General features: G+C 43.5%; 1 protein-coding gene across 2 annotated transcripts in view; it reads right to left on the minus strand.

Annotated features, from left to right (window-relative positions):
* Positions 1–17,050, minus strand: part of ANKRD10 (ankyrin repeat domain 10) — a 33,047-nt gene extending 15,997 nt beyond the window's left edge. For both annotated transcript variants that reach the window (XM_059041929.2, XM_067016745.1), the window contains exons 1-3: positions 16,671–17,050; positions 13,037–13,189; positions 9,005–9,096 (exon numbers count right to left, since the gene is read on the minus strand). In XM_059041929.2, the coding sequence (XP_058897912.1) occupies positions 9,005–9,096; positions 13,037–13,189; positions 16,671–16,880 (455 nt within the window). In that variant the 5' untranslated portion in view covers positions 16,881–17,050. The remainder of the gene's footprint in view (positions 1–9,004; positions 9,097–13,036; positions 13,190–16,670) is intronic.
* Between the last annotated feature and the right edge of the window lie 228 nt (positions 17,051–17,278).

Raw genomic sequence — 17,278 nt, forward strand, 5'->3', positions numbered from 1 at the left:
TCAACTGGTTCCTCATATAACTCTGAGGGATCCAAAGAGTGATCCAAAGGGGAGTTCAAAACATTCCAGAAAAATGTATGGACAGATATCAGAATCTGGGACGTAAGGTAACCGGAAAAATTAGTTGGGAGATTATAATTTTGGCACTATCCCTACAGTAGTATTATTAGAAACAGGGACATACAGTATCCCTTCTCCACTTCTGGTGAAACTACAGAAGTTTTCAACTATATTATTTCTCAGTTACTAAGGACTGACTGTAACATTCAGTTTAATAATGTTTATGTTCCTCTAAAGCAAAAAGGTCCGTGAATACCTGACTCTGGTACAGGACAGCAGAACCTCCCACTTCCCTCTCCTACCTCCAAATGTTTTCCTTCCCATCTCCTTTCCTATGTACCCACATTCATTCCTCCTTTCTTTACCCGTAGTTTAACATACTAATTCTGCTCTGCTCGTATTTAAAAACTTGCAAGTGGCTCTGCAATCATATGGCGCACAAAAACTGGGTGGAAAGGAATGACTGGGGTCACCAATCCGTGGCAGGCACTTTTTCTGCAAAGGGCGGGACAGCAAGGACTTTAAGCTCTACAGGCCACAGTCTGCATTCTCTCGTTGTAGCCTGAAAGCAGCCTTAGATGATGTGTGAACACAGCATTGGCTATGTTCTAATAAACCTTTAGTTACTGGCACTGAAAGTTGAATTTCATATATTTTTACATGTCATGAAATATTATCCTTTTGATTTTTGTTCAACTCTTTTAAAACATAAAAATCATTCTTAGTTTATGGGCCATACAAAAACAAACAATGGGCTGGACCAATTTTGTAACATTTAACCAACAGATGATACTGGTGACTAGTCCTCTACTCTTTTTTGAAAATTTTTATTTTATAGAAGTCTGTTGATTTACAATGTTAATTTCTGCTGCACAGCAAAGTGATTCAGTTATACATATACACACACACACACACACATATATATATACATATATATATATACACACACACACACATTCTTTTTTATATTCTTTTCCATTATGTTTCATCACAGGATGTTGAATATAGTTAGTTCCCTGTGCTATACAGTAGGACCTTGTCGTTTATCCATTCTATACATAACAGTTTCAACTGCTAACCCCAAACTCCCAATCCTCTCCCCTGTTCCCCCTCGCCCTTGGCAACAACAAGTCTGATCTCTATGTCTGTGAGTCTGTTCCTGTTTCGTAAAAGTTCATTTGTGTCATATTTTAGATTCCACATATAAGTGATATCACATGGTATTTGTCTTTCTCTTTGTGACTAGTCCTCTACTCTAAATAACAGATGCCTATGGGTTCCTGAAAACTGTCTCTCTGGTAATTTTATGAACTATTCAATTCAAACAAAAAAATAACTTTTTAAAAGTTGCCAAATCTGTTAAATCACAAAATGTTAAATATCAAGAGAATATCTAAAGGTAAACTTTAGAAGAATGTAAAAGAAAAGACCTTGAGAGAGCATGCAGAAGAAATCATCAGTCCTACTCCATCCGAGTGTTTTCTGTTAAAAGTTCTAAGAGTCTTACGACTGAATTAGGCTACGTGCTTAATATGAATGAGGCGGAAACTGTCTTTACAGGTCTGAATTCCTCAAGTCACTTCTTAATACTTAATAAGTAGAAAGGGTTTTCAAACGTATTACACAGAGGCTGAAAATCACGTGGGTTTCTAGGTGAAGAGCAGCACAGAGATTAAGCAGTATAGTTCTGACAACACTTTAACAAAAGAGGCTCAGGTCTTTAAATGCATTTTTTAATATATGCTCTCCTATCTGTTAAGCATGTTTCAATTTTAACATTTTAAGAGTTGAAACCGTTATCCTGGTTAAAATGTATCATCAATTTATTAAGCCTTCAGCTCTATTTAGTGTTACAAGCTTAAGCAGATATTAAACCTAAGCAACCCTCCATGATTTTCCTAAAATACAATGGGAGCTGGGCACATGAACGTGATTTAGGATTTACAGGTTCTATGATAATTTCACATTCGAATTTGGTCTTTTCTTCTGTTACAGTACTTTTTAAACAGTCAAGCCTTCACTCTTCAATCCCGAGGTATTCACTGCAGGTGTGATATGGCACACTGCACTCACTGCTGGCGACTCCTACCAACCCCAAGTGAGGGGCTGCTAAAGACAAAAGTTAATCTGAACTGTGGTCTTCACACACTAGTCCAAATGGAAATTTTCAGTATCTGGAAGATACTGTTCAAAATTACTCTCAAAAACTGTATTTCGCATGAAAATTGGGGTAGTAATGAAAGTGTACGCAATATTTTTAGACTAAATCTTTAAAAAACACACACGTGAATTTCCTGCCTTTGGTTTACTGTACTTGGGCGGATGATGCCTGATCTAAAATGTACCTCTGTCCATTTCTGACAGCAAGAAGCCCCATGGGGGACGTGCTGTGAGGTTGTTCTAAAGCTCCAGTTCACCTTTCTGGTCCCCTCTGGTATCCATTTGAAAAATCTTTGAAAACGGGCAGACATTTTAAAAAATCAGACACCAGTCAACTTGATGTCCAAATTGGGTCTCTAGTTTGTTGAAGTTTTAAAGCTGACTTTAAGAGGTGACACGATCAGATTCTTAGACTAGTAAAAATCAATTTGCTACTGAAGCTATGACAAGTCTCACTGAGACTAGGAAAAGTAATTTTGGGGCAGGCTACCCATTTTCTCCCAGTAGTTCCTAGTGTTCTTTCAAAACTGTAATATGAAAACATGGGAAGACATAGATTAATATTTACTGTGAATTATTTATTCTGCTGAATAACTGGCAAAATATACTAAAGTTAAAATATAAAGGCTCATATACTGTATTTTCAGTAACAAAATTCTGAATAGAATATGAAGACTTATTATACCTAAGAATGTCTCCCCAAAGAACTTGAAAACAAAACTCCACTCTGCTGCCAGCTAACCCCCCATCTATTTTCCACTTATAGTGTCACAACATCAGAATATGAGAAGCCATTCTAATAAGTTTTTCTTTTTTTTTTAATTTGCAAAACCACGGATCGGGAAGTATGTGAAATATACTTTTCAGAATCTGAGTTGTCACATCACCTTCAGGATGTTCTCTTTTTTGTTAATGCCATGTGACAATAAAAGATAACCACAATCTTTATATAAATAATATTTCTGTTAAAATTCTGATCTCAACTTAACTATTGTTAGTTTACAAGTAAATAGGTAGATATCATAAATTAGGGTAAGCAAAGCATGCAAATCTAAAGAATCTATATCTGAACTCCTAGATTAGCATTAAAACCAATCACCGCAACAAATACCTCAACAGTATGCCTCGAGTGGAGAAAGGAAGCCATACTGAACATTCAATGCCACAACCGTAAGGTTTTCGGAGAAGCACCTGTGGCAGTTTCAGCAGTTTCTATATGGAATGCTCCCCCTTTCTAGGATTACTTGAAAAAATCAAGTCAATTCGAATTACGTAGCTGTAAAACATTGACATGTGTAGTTTTTACAGATTCAGAATCTTCTGTGTGATTTAAAACGGGCAATGGTTCATAAAACAGGAAACTTAAATAATAAGGGATCACATATTTGCAGGCAACATTTTGATTAAAAATACATATACATACATGAGGTGCAGAAGCACATTTACTGAGCGTAAGCCATTGTCATGTGACCACCTTGACCAAGAGCTATTGCTCTAAAACACTGCCTTTTCAATTACTTCTAGTAATTTTCAGCATGAAGCCAATTTAATTATGTCAGTTATTTCAACAAAAGTTTAACAGTATGGACTAAAAACCATTAACTCACGATTCTGGTTACTTTAAAATTTGGTATGCTGTATCTCAAATACATTAGTAACTATTCCTAGATGGAAATAAGCAAATACATGGAATCATTAAAAAAAAAAAAAAGATAAAAAACATTACTAAATGTCCATTTGTACAGACAAAACATCACAAACATCTAAAATTTCTTCAGTAAAAGGAAAACGTGTATTTTTAACCCTTTGGTATCCAAACTCTTAAATACGTAATTATGAAGACTTTCTTAAATATATTCTTCAGGTAACAATAGGAAAAAACTATTTTTTAAAGTTTCTACTTGAATAAATTTGGTGCCAAGTTTTCAATTCAAGTTCAACATTACTGAGGATAGTTTTATGTTGCAACTGAATCCCAGCTATGTTTGCATACATTAAAATATAACAGCATCATTCAAAGAGTTTCATGAAATATTTAACCTGTTCCCACTATAATTTAGCAAAGGAAAAGACATGTGAATTTAGAAATCATTGGTTCTCCTTGAAAGCACTATATAAAAGCAGTGTTTAAACAAATATCAAAACCTATATATTATTCAAGCTGTTATGAGAAACAATCAAAATTCTGAACTGAATTTGTCAACAACTCTAGAATACTGTCAGCCTGCCATCTATCTGTTCCTTTCCAGCAGGCAGAACTTCATCAGCTATCTCGGGAAGTAATTCCTCCACCTTGCCTGCAACAGTTTAATAAAAGGAAAAAAGAGCCAGGAAATTGCAAGATCAGACAAGACTGCTGTAGTGACAAGTAGGTCAGGGAGGGAACACTAGGTCAGGACTGGAATGCACAGGATCCAAGATCAGAAACCACTAATTCAGAGTTACACTGCTAATAAATTTCATGGTTGGACTACTATTCTGAAGGTCAAATAGGTGAACAAATGAAAAGAAACCACAAACTTCAAACATGAATAAATGTCTAATGAAGTTTGCCAAGGGCAAAAGCTGCAAAACTTCTGACACTAATATTAAATATGCTCATTACATGACTTGCCCTAATGAAAATTTTGCTTCTAGACAGAGCTCTAAGGGTAAGCCAATAAAGGTGGGTCATAAACATGGACCAAACTAAACCAACTTCATTTCAATTAAGAATTTTTAAAAGTTCAGCAAAATCCTTTTTTCTGCAACATGCAAAGTCTATTATGATCACATTTTAAGACTTCTGTTACTAAAGCCCACTGTATCTATTTTCTAAATTAGGCCAAGAAAGATTTTTTCAGAGTGAATCACTGAACTTGCTTATATAAGGTTATAGATGCTTCTCCAGCTATCTGATGATCATAGTTAAGTTCCTCTTGGGATGAAAATAATTAAGTTAAAATATATGTAACCCACTGGAACATCTGGTTACCACAGAATCAATGGCTTCTACAGAAATGCTCTCCTACAGAAAGCTATGGGACTTTGTCACAACATAATTTAACACTGGCACCTGGTATAATGTGGTATTAAAATGGACTAGCAAATTGGCCTTAGATGCAAGCAATTCTGAATCTCTAAATCCCACTAAATCCCTTTATTTCTACTCTGAGGCATTAAAAAAAAATCTACTTTTATATCTGGTTGATATGGAAACATTCTCCACTACATCTCTCAAGAAAATAAAGACAAAAATAACCAAAATCAGTCAGTGCCAAAATACTAAAAGGAAAGATAATTCAAGGCTAGAAATGTGTACTTTACAAAGTTGTTTGTAAAAGGTCTTTTTAAAAAAATTTATATATATATATATATATATATATATATTTTTTTTTTTTTTTCTTTTGTAAAAGTAAATGCAACACATAAACATTCAGGATTGAGCCCAATCTTTCGGAGTCAGTGAGGAAATGTTTGATTGAATCACCATGCAGGTTACATTCATCTTCCACTGGCATGACTAGAGCCCCCAAGTCACCTGAACAGAACAGTGCCCAGCTGGCCTGTGGGAACACAAACAGGCTCTCTTGCTTCTCCTCACTGGTCACATAAAAGGTGGTCTTAATTATCAGCAGACAGCAAATTTTCAAGAGTCCTTCTCTGAAATCACATTAAAACTTAATTTTATACTGTTACTTATTTGATCATCCAAAAGAAAAATAAGGCAACAACTTTTCCATGTTACTATATGTCCTTCTTCCAATCAAAAACCCTTGTGTGTATTAAGTAGCATTCAAATCCTGGCTGCAATGAAGCACTGAACTGTCATATAAGCAAAGTTAAGGATGACGACAGTTTAACTTACTTAATAAAAACTCCCTACTTGAGAAAAAATGAGAGTGAGAAGTGTCTGTAGAGGTTTAGATCATTTAAAGTATACAAACATTTAGTCTGGTCACAGAATTGACACTTAATCCTGTGTGTTTTTATTTTTAGATGTAAACAGTAGCAAATAACAATGACAGTCATATAAGGAGAAACAAAACCTCACATGAAAAAGAAAACTTGGCACCAAAACTCAAGATGTAAAATAAGAGAAGAAAAAGAAACTCCATCAACATACTCACGTGTGGTGCTAGAAAATGTGCTACGACGCACAGCAGCTGACATGCGTTATCTTACAGATGCAGCCTACATTGACAAGTAGGTTATGTAACAAACCAGTCTAGCCACAGATGCCTGGTACGCTTGCCCTCACCATCATCTACCCCATGACCAAAAAAGCAGCAACTTCAGATTTTGGCCACTTTACGTAGCAAATATATAAAAAGCAAAGTAGGAATTAACAACAAAATTATTATTTACCACCAAGTGTGATAAAATACTGATACAAGACAGCTTTTAATCTGGTCACAGAAAAAGGAAAAATTTCCACCAACTCCTAAACACTATAGCATGTAATATTAAAATTAATAATCTGGCTCACTTTGAACTGGAAACAAAATTAGTTAACGTCAAGTAAGTAAATTAATTCTGTGCCCCTTGATGACCTTAAAAGAAAAAGGCATTTTATTTGCTAGGACTACACTTTACCATAAGAGCAGCATAACAGGAAACAAATAAAAGAGTTATCTAAGTACCACAATTTGGGGGAATCAAACTATTATTTGTTGGTAGACTAAAAGTGTTAAACTATGAAAATGTGCAGAATAGATACTAAAAAGCAATGTACAATTTAGCTTACTGGCAAAACTGACATTTTATCTAGATGTTAAAACTAAATAACCACATATACAATAGCAATAAGTAATGATTACTTGTGCTCTATCTCCAGGCCAAAGACATATAATTTTAAAAATTGCTTTTGGCTAGGTGGCTCAGGCTAAATATTTCTTCTAAAAAATATCTGAAAGTTCAGTCAAGGGAAATCACCATATGCAGGGTCTTGAGGGAGTGGCTCTTATACTGAGAAGGAAAAACAAACTGGCACTCGAGGCCATGCTCAGTCACACTTGGTGGGAAAGAGACACTCGAGGGTCCTGTAACAAGGACAGAATTGTAAATAAAATGATCTCATTTTAAAAAGACACCTATTAAAAAAAGGACATAGCGCAAGAAAGATATTTATTGGTTCAAAGGATTAAGCTATCCATTAAAGTGAATAAAACTAACATCTTAGTAATAAAATGCTCAGGACCAATTAGAGTACTGTTTAGAAAAATAAATCACTGAAAAGATCAACTTCTAATTATTCATTATTTCAATAAATGACAATTAAGGAATTTAATCAATTATTTTACGACTCTGTATTTTATAATCAAAGCTTCTGTTATTAAAATTAAAGATTTAAGTTTTAAATCTAAAAAACAGCTAAGAAAACTGCATCTACAACTTTGCTTTAAAGCAATGCAATGAGAATCACCTTGATGTTTTCTAAACTGTGTAATATATATTCATATTATCAATTGTTTTTACATTACCTTAAATTATAACTACATATGAAGTCACAAGGTGCCCTGCAATGTAACAGTTAACACAGGTCATATTTATAAATGGCTACATAAGTAAATGATCCAAGCCCAAACTAATGTCTAATCTTAACAATAATACTTAATGAAACAGAAGCTAAGATACTAAGAGCCTAATGATAGCCCTTGGTATCAGACAGGCCTTTATTAACCTATATGGTTCTGCTGTCCAGGATCTGTTTCCAATATTTATTATAATACAGAGTCAAAACAATGAAGTGGAAACCAAAGGGTTAAACTAAGTCAGTTTTATGGGTTTTATTTCTCCCAAAGTCTAAATTTTCACATTTCCAATTAGAATAAAGTGGTTTGTAATTAATTTTTATGAAATATTCAAGACACTCAAAGTAAAACAAAAAAGCTGATATTATCATAGTTATGTTGGTTATTACAGCTCTATAGCTTACACTCAATATTTAAGGGTGAAAACCGCATCCATTTTGTTAATGCTGTGAACTGTAGAAGAAAAATTTTTACAATGAATCTTTAAGAGAAAGTTAATACAAATGAATTAAATACTGAAATAAATGTATAATGCCATGGCTAGCTAATGATTTGCATACAAGATCACATTTTAAAATTAATACACTTAAATGTTAATACTGTTCTCTCAAGCTAGAAATAAGCCAGTTGATGTAAACTGGGCTAAAACAAGGATATTCTAAAATAATGCCATCAGTATCAAAAACTCAGAGTGAGTTTTTAAGTCTTTAATGTGTACAGTTCCATTTTACAAGGAATTATAAAATCATTAAAGAATCATAATAGGTTTTAAAACATAAGATGTTCTCATATCTGCTAAAAGATGAGGAAACCATCTTTTTAGCAAAATTAAGGAAAAAAGCTAACTGTCTGCAAGAATTTTTTTGAGCCAGAGAGGCCTGAAAAGATACTCTAATCCAATTCGAGGCACTCATTCTGAAATTAAAACTTGGCAAAGTCTGAAGACTTGCCCACAGTGACACAACTAGTCAATGGTAAAGTCAACAATGCCAGGCTCCGATTTAATGAGTTAATTGTTCCTTCCACCCTAATATGCTCTCTCTCTCTCTCTCTCGGCAAGAACGCTGAGGCTGCTGGCATTCAGCCCCTTCTGCTAGTGGTCAACTCAACTCACAACAACTTGCTCACTAACGCCAACTGATCTAAAAAGCAAAACTCTATTACCAATATTGAAAACAAAGCTCAGAACTTTTGCCTGCTCTAAATCCTGTCTCTAAACACGACACCCTTGACCACATCTTTGGTTGGCAAGAATAAATGAAGATGCTTACTCGGCATGAGCCCCGTTAGCCGCCAGGGCACTAATGCAGTCCAGGCTCCCAGAGCGAGCCGCCTTGTGAATAGGAGTCTCGCCCTCACAGTCCTGAAACGACAAAAAGGAAAGCATTCAGATCCATACAAGACTTCCACATTCTAACGTAATTAACAAAGGCCATGTACGATCTCATTCCTCTGAAATAGAATAAGGTGAGCCAAATCTGAAGCAGAACACAAAGAAATGTAGACGTGAAGAGAAAATAAAAGCAGACCAAGGAAGGAGCACATTCTCCTGAATTCTTAGGTCAAGAACAAAAAAATCATGGGGCCTCTCCAACCATGACAGCACGTACACTCTAGGTGGCAATTTAGAAATAATTTTTATGATGGATCACAGCACAGGTGCATATAACACCCAAAATTATTATCCTCAGACCAAAAAATAGTAATCAAGGCCTAAGAGCTAACGTCTGGCCTAGTCCACCCACGTTCCTCTACGTCCACCACAGGAGAGCCTGAGTCGAGACACACCAGTGCCTCCCCTGGATTTTTTATCTCGAGCCTGAATTAGGACTATACTTTAGACAAGACAGCTAAGGTTAAAGGGTCAAGAAAAAAATGGGAAGGGAGAACACAGGGTCAAACACAGGTGGCTCTGTATACAACTCAGGCTGTCTGTGATGGGGGACTTTGTCCAAGGACTCTTAGAAAGGATGCATTAGAACCTGACTGACCCTTCAGGAAACAATGCTGAAGGAGGCATAGGAAATGAGCAGACTCGGGGAAATGACTCTGAAGACTCATACAGGAATTTAAAAAAAAAAAAAAAAAGAATTACTTTACACTGTATGAATGGACCAAAAAAAAAATGTGGAACACAATTTCATTCATAGGCTCTCAGGTAAAAAAAAAAAAAAAAGGTAAAGAGGGCTTCCCTGGTGGCGCAGTGGTGGAGTGTCCGCCTGCCGATGCAGGGGACACGGGTTCGTGCCCCGGTCCGGGAGGATCCCACGTGCCGCGGAGCGGCTGGGCCCGTGAGCCATGGCCGCTGAGCCTGCGCGTCCGGAGCCTGTGCTCCACAACAGTGAGAGGCCCATGTACCACAGGAAAAAAAAAAAAAAAGGTAAAGAAAGATACAGCAATTAAGAGAAGGAAGTTGTTTCCATCAGAAAAACTGATTTAGGACCTTCTGCCTCAGAAATGCCAACTGACTAAGCAGCAACAGTTCCTGAATCACTCACATCCCATCATCACTGAATGCGAACTTGGCAGTAGAAAACTACACATAATTAAGGGATAAAGACATAAAGCAGGAGTGGGGCAATGGTGCACAGTGCATGGCACTTGGAAATATTAACTCACGGGGGGAAAACTGAGGTGAGGACTAAACTAGAAAGAAGGAGTGGTAGAGCATTTCACAGAAAAATATAATATGAAAGACTCAACCGCTTACTGGAGGGAAAAGTTATGTACAAGCTCAAGAGTGATGTAAAGTTCCAAACAGAATAGTCCCAATTTTGAAGAAACAAAATCATGAGGCTATCCAGGGAACTATCTAGTGAAATCAGACTTAAAAAAACGAAAGACAAACCTACCCTATTGTCTGAAAAGGGGAGGGAAGGGAGAGAGGAGGTACACAATAAGGACAAATAAAAATAACATACACTATTGCCAGGAAAAGTAGAACTAAGATTTAGGTGAGATTTTGCCAAACACCACAAAAACTCAAGAAAACCAAAAAGGATTTTAAAAGCTGTCTTTGGTACAAGAAGAAACAGGTTTTCTATACTATTTCGAGAACAGGGTGGGATAGCAACAGATGCCAGAGAGAAAAGCAAAACTCCCCTGCCCCTGTTTTGTGTTACACGAGGAGACTATTTAAGCTGGGAAGGGCAGAATAAACACTATTTAAAGAAAACTGCAACCGAGAGGATGAGAGTAAAGAGCCATTTTAAGGTTACTCACATCTCAAGTTCAGACCAGTCATATTTCAAAAATACCAAATAGTCTGTAATATGATTCTAGAACTATCGCTGGCAAACTCTGAGTCATAAAGGACAGTGGGAGAGGTGCCAGAAATCTGAAGACGGACAAGTCACCTTGAATTTTAATTAAAAAAATCTTACTTCTAATCTAATTACAAGAAACTAAAGGCAATATCAAATGCCAGCACCATTCTAGAAGGGGTATTAAAGAGATGACTCACAGAAAGTGACACCAATGGGTAGCCACTATGGACTTACAAAAATAAAGCACTTAAAAACTAACTTCACTTCCTCTTCGGGTAAACTTAGAAGCACTGAGCCTGCAGACAGCACATCTGAGCCTCAGTAACCCCTCATGCCAACCTTACATATGGCAGAGAAAGTCTCTATTAAACTTGAGGAAAAGGAACTTCGAATGGTTAGAAACTAACATGCCAAAAGAAAAGGTATGCCAAGGTTCAAAAACTTATAGGCACACGAAGAGTAAGAACAACCTGCATCAAGTTGCGTAAGTCTATGTGGGAAATGAGAAAAAACCGTCTACCTTGAGAGGAGCCAACAGAAAGCCTACGGGGGCCTCAGGGTCACTGGGTGCCTGTCGCAGCAGTCCAAACCGACAGCCGAGATTCGCACGGGCCGAAGCTCCGCACCTGAGATCACGGCCAACCAAGGCCCTTCCAGGAGCAGTGCCAAGACACTTAAGAAACCCAAGCGATACCCTTGTACATGAGAGGACGTGGGGATGCCGAGCCAGGCGGGCTGTTTAAACACAAGAGGAGAGCTGTAAGGAGAGTAGGATCTGGGGACTCTTGCCCTGGGAGCACAGCTGAGGAGAGATTTCCACGTAGTGCTGTCTAGAGCAGCTGGGGGAAGGAGGAGAGTCTCAAATCTTTTACCCGTGGAAAATACCGAGCTGCTATAAATCATTACACGAAAAGGGGGCTTCTGGGTTTAAAAAGATTTGAAAAGCAGTGTTAGACAATTTCTGTAGATCTCTCTAAATGCTATGTAATAATTTAATGAAAATCATCATATAGAAAATTTATACTTAAAACTCCACATGAATACTAAATATTAATTACTGCTATTCATGGGCTATCCATAGGGAGATTAAGTTACAACCAGTAAACCACTTGTCCAAGGCCAGAGAGATGAGGAAGGAGGGCGTGCCCTTTCTACCAGGAGAAAAGGGGGGGGGCGGGGGGGGGAGAATCCACAAGCAGGAAGGAGACTAGTGGGGACAGGCGACGCCTAGCACCACAATGGTACAGAGTCGCCCACTTTTAACTCCTGAATTCACGGACCAAAGCAACAAAGCAATAGAGGGGCAAGTGTGAAAGAAGGAAGAGTGGAGGGTGGCAGGTGACCCAAAGAGCTGTCCCACATCCAGCTTGCAGCTTAGTGACAGAAACAGGCCTAAAATCCAGGGTTCTCCTCATGCGCCCTTCCCACCCAGTCTCTTCAAGAGAACAAACTGCCCCCTTATCCCTCACTCCCTCCCCTTTCTCACTGACCCTTGTTTTAAACCACTGCTAGGACACCCTTCCTCAATCTGGTGTCCCAGAGTCACGTCCTACAGGACACCTGGCTACTTCTCTGCATCATCCCCAACCCGTCCCTGAAGCGACAACTCGTGCTGGTCAACCTGCTAATGCTACCTGAACCACACAGATGACTGCAGATGACTTAATTGCCATTCTCTTGCTGGAACAGATGTGCTCTCACAATTACCTGTGGAAACGGAGCTAAGGCAGCTGTGAGCAGAGGAGCCAGGAAACCGGGGCTCAAGGCCAGGCTCCTTCAGTGACCAGCTGTGACCTTGGGCTACTCACTGTGGGTCACAGTGAGTCGCACAACGGGCGGAAGCACTCTGAACACAGGGCATTGCTATGTGACGGGCCAATTATCCACAAATAACTTCATAAACGTTAAGTTCCAGTTAGCCCACAGGCAAAGATATCAGACTCTAATTAATGCCTCAATTTAAAGCTCAGCACCGTGTAATTAGAGCTGGAGGGAGAGAACAAAAGCCGGCCGCGTGGACCGTGGGCGCGCCCTTACCGGTTTGTTAATGCTGGCTCCCGCGTGGATCAACCAGACGAGGCACTGAGGATGTCCTCCAAAAGCGGCGATGTGCGCTGGGGTCTGCGCGTACCGGGTGGTGGAGACATCCAGTGTGGCTCCAGCTCTCACCAACTGTATTAAGCACTCCAACTTGGAGAACAGCAGGAGGGGGGACGAAACAGGCAGAAACGTCAGTATACTATTAAACGTTACACAGATCATCTAAATTCTATAATGGAGATGAGCGGCATTTTTTGTTCAACTTTCTTTCTGTTTAAGAAAACAAAGTTAAGTCATTCCTTCCCAGTATCATACAAATTTTAAAAGGCTTACTTAAAAGAACATTTTCCCTCGTCCTCGTAAAAGAAAGTTGGTACACAGGAATAGAAAGTCCAAACAATTGACACTATACAAGTTAAAATATTTTGTTTTTCTAAAACTGAAAAAGCCCAAATCAATATAATACTGTAAATCAACTATACCTCAGTGTTTAAAAAAGCCAAAGTCAGAAAAGACTAGACTGCATATTCACAGACTTTTGTCAGAACTAAGCTTGGCCACTTGCACGCGCTATTCGAAAGAAGAAAAATGTTAAAGTGATTGGTCGGTAAACCCTTCACGGTCAAAGACAATTTTCTGCAGCCTGCACTGGCCGCACTGGCTGAGTGCTCGATTGAGGCCGAGCTCCAGATTGGCTCCTTAGGGAAAAGATGTGTGGAGCAAGTGAGAGGGCAGCGCTTGTCCTTTCATACTGTTTGTACAGAACCCCCCCTCCCATCAAAGATAAAAAGGCAGTAGAGCACAGTGGAGCTCTGCCCCTAGCAGGTGACTAAAACAAAAAACCACAGGAGTCAAGCAGGACAAGACTTTGCAGCCAGGCATCGGTACCATACTAGCTTCTGGAAGAAGAACCAGCACACTCAACAAATATTTAGCAAGTGCCTCCCGTGCGCCAAGCATGGCGGGAGAAGGCCTGCTGTCCTCAAAGGTTTACACTGCTCCGCCCAGCGTGTCCTCGGGTCCCGGGGTCCCGTTTCCCTCCGAAGCACAATGCAGCTAGCGAAAAACCACTCACTGCCAACAATTCCCCTCCTGAGAACAGACCTCAGGGGAAGAAGAGCTACACTCGGGTCTCATCCTTCGCCTCTTATCCTCTTCCAGCAAGTTAAGCCTTTCCCTGTGAAGGGCAGATCACTGCCAGCAACGTGTTTGTGAGATGAACGCTCCCAGTTGGTGGCACACTGATTTTTAAACATGACCTGTCTTCCAGGAGTCTGAATCTGAGGGTGATGGCCGGTAAAGAGATACCACTTCAGCATATTTTTATCTATCGCCTTTATCAATGTACTGAGCGAAAAATGATGGCCAATACTAGTGATAAGCTGAGCAGGTCTCAAGTCCAACAAAAATGAAACAAGGATGAAAATCGTTTGGTACGCCAGAAGCGTTTAATCTTAACATCAACTGAGAGCTCCCTGGACTTAAAATTTGTTACCTGTGGGCTGGACGTGGAAAACCTGCTTTGGAATTTTGGAAAGATACCCTTCAAGGCGACGGCCTGTAAAGGCAAGGCGTAATCAGAGCTCCTGAACGACGTTCAGTCCTCTGGGAGCGAACAAGCCTCGTGAAAAGGTTAGGACCCTTGTGCCGAGCTGGCTCGTCCCTAGGAGCGCGGCCTGAGGGCTGGGAGGCACGGGCTGGGCACAGCGGACGCGTCCAGGCCCACAGACGGAGGGAAGCTGTGGGCAGAGGGTGCAGGGGGACAGGACCGGGAGCCTTCGGTCAGGAGTGCGGCCCGAACAGCCTTTTCGCACAGACTGAACGAGACTTTCTGCGGCCCCTTCTGTATCCAAGACTCTACGGTCACTGTGATTAAAGACAACTGAAAACCTTCAAGTAAACGCCTCTGGTTGCAGCTTCTGGTCTCCTACTTCTGGTTCACCTACCGCCCGCGTTCTAGGGAAGCAGAGACTCCGTGAATTCTTACCGTAAAATACACAGGCGTGAAACCGACCGCTCTACCCGCTCTCGGCTACTGTTACTCCCCAGAGATGCCCGACGCAGCCTCGGACCGGGAGACAGTCTAAGTAACCACGTGTCACGAGGCCGACGCATTTCACAGGACGTACCGGATGGTCCTACTGGGCGTCCTTCTCCACCAGGGTCGGGAGGATGGGAATCCCGAGGGGAGCCGTCTCCCAGAAAGCTGTGCCTCTGCCTCTTACAAGGGCGCCTGTCCCCAAAACACAAAGGCACGGGCGATGCTGGGAAGCAACGCTTTGAGCGTTACCTACAGCCTTTACTGTAAAAGTGCACAAGGCGCCCTCGGCGGGGAGATCACCCCTCAGCCCGGGGAAGCCCGCGGTCCAGGGTGGAGGGCGAAGGACGGGGAGGAGGGCGCTTTCCCAAGGGCGCTCGCCCGCGGCGCCGGGTACCCGAGGGGCGCCGCGCCGCGGGTTGTCGCCCAGTCCCGGCCCGCCGGCCTCTCAGCCCTGCCGCCACGACTCCCTCTCACTCCCTCCGCTAACGTAACCCTGGCTTCACTTTGCGGGCGCGCTCAGCCCCCGCGTCCCCGAGGTTCTCCCCGTATTGTGAACGCAGCACCTCGAGCAAAGCGAAGCGGCTGCGTCGGGTGCAAAAAGATAACCACAACGCAACCATTTCAGCATCATCCTGCCTGTGTCTCCGCAAAAGCGTTTCCCGACTTCAACCCAACCCCACCCTGTCAGGCCGAAGACGTCTTCAAAAGACCCCGAACGGGGGTCTCCACGTCTCCGTCACGAAAGCCACTCTGGACAACAGCACCGTGCACCTCCCTCTGCGGCCACCTGTCCCAGCGAAAAACCCCCGTTACCGCACGGATGGGGAAAACGCTGCCGCAGCTCTTCAGAATTCAGAGCAGCACGCTGCCCTTCCGATCTCGTGACACTCCAAACACCACAGGTTTGCCTAAGCCGGGCGGGGCGAGTCCCCAGCGCACGGACGACATCCCACACGGAAGCCCCCAGCAACTCGGTCCGAGCGTCACCTTCCCCCGACCCAGCCGTCGGGGGGCGCCGACGGGCTGACCACGGAAACCCTCTAACGCGACCTTCGGGCCGCGGCGGCCTCCCGCCCGGGCGTACCCGTCGGAGGGGCATCAGGAGGCCCCGCGGCCTTCCTCACAGAGGTTTTCCTCAGAGAGGCTCCGGACTCTCGCGCGCCGCCCCGCGAATCGCGTCTCCGCACCTCGACCCGAGCCGGCCGCCGCGGGAGGCCCGGCCCTCAGTCAGCACCGCCGGCGGCGAGGAGCCCTCACCAGCCCGGGCGGCGCCTCCGGGAAGCCGCCCGCGTTCGAAGCTGGCGCCGCCGCACATGCGCCCCGGGCCCCTCCGGGCGCGGGCGCCGCCGCCGCCGCCGCCGCCCGGCCCGCTTCCGCCCGCGCTCCCGGCACTCCCCGCGCGCCCCTCGGGGCCCAGACCTTCCGCGCCGCTGCACATGCGCCCCGGCCCCTCGGGGCGCCTTGCCGGCCGACCCAGCTGGCGCCCCGCATTCCCGACACGCCCCGCGCCCCTCACGCCTTGGCCCCCGCCTTCTCCGACCCCCCACGGCAAAACCGCGGAAGATGGCGCCTTAAAGCGCCCGCGCCCACCTTGCCGAAGTGCGCGGCCCAGTGCACGGGAGTCCAGCCGTAGAAGGAGTCCTCGGCGGCCAGGTGGGCGCGCGGCGTGTGCTGCAGCAGCGAGCAGAGCGTGGCCAGGTCCCCGTCGCGGCAGGCGCGGTGCAGCGGGAAGCGGAGCGACAGCAGCTCCTCGCTGGAGAAGCCCGCCTCCACGCCCGCGCCCGCTCCCGCCGCCGACATGGTCCGTCACCGGAGAGCGCGGGCTGGCGAACAGAGAAGACGCGCCAGTGAGGACCCGAGAGACCGCCGCCGCCGTCCGAGCACAAAGGAGCGAGGGCAGCACCGCCGCCGCGTCCCGCCGGCTGCCGAACAGAGCGCGCACAGGGGCGGGGCGGGGCGGGGCCTGCGGCGCCAGGACTGGGGCTGACGCCGGGAGACGCCGGGCCAGGAGGCGGGGCCTGGACCGTCGGGGGCGAAGGCCGGGGGCCGTGGGGCGGGGCCTACTCCTGGAGCGGCGGGGAGGGGCGAGGGGAGGGGCCATGAGCAGGGGGCGGGGCAGGGGACTGTGCCAGGCCGCTCCCTGGACCCTGCAGGCGGCGTGGGCTCTGCTCCGCGCCTCCTGTCAAGACCCAAGGCCC

This window comes from Kogia breviceps, chromosome 16 (genome assembly GCF_026419965.1).
Source record: "Kogia breviceps isolate mKogBre1 chromosome 16, mKogBre1 haplotype 1, whole genome shotgun sequence".
Taxonomy (NCBI): Eukaryota; Metazoa; Chordata; class Mammalia; order Artiodactyla; family Physeteridae; genus Kogia; species Kogia breviceps.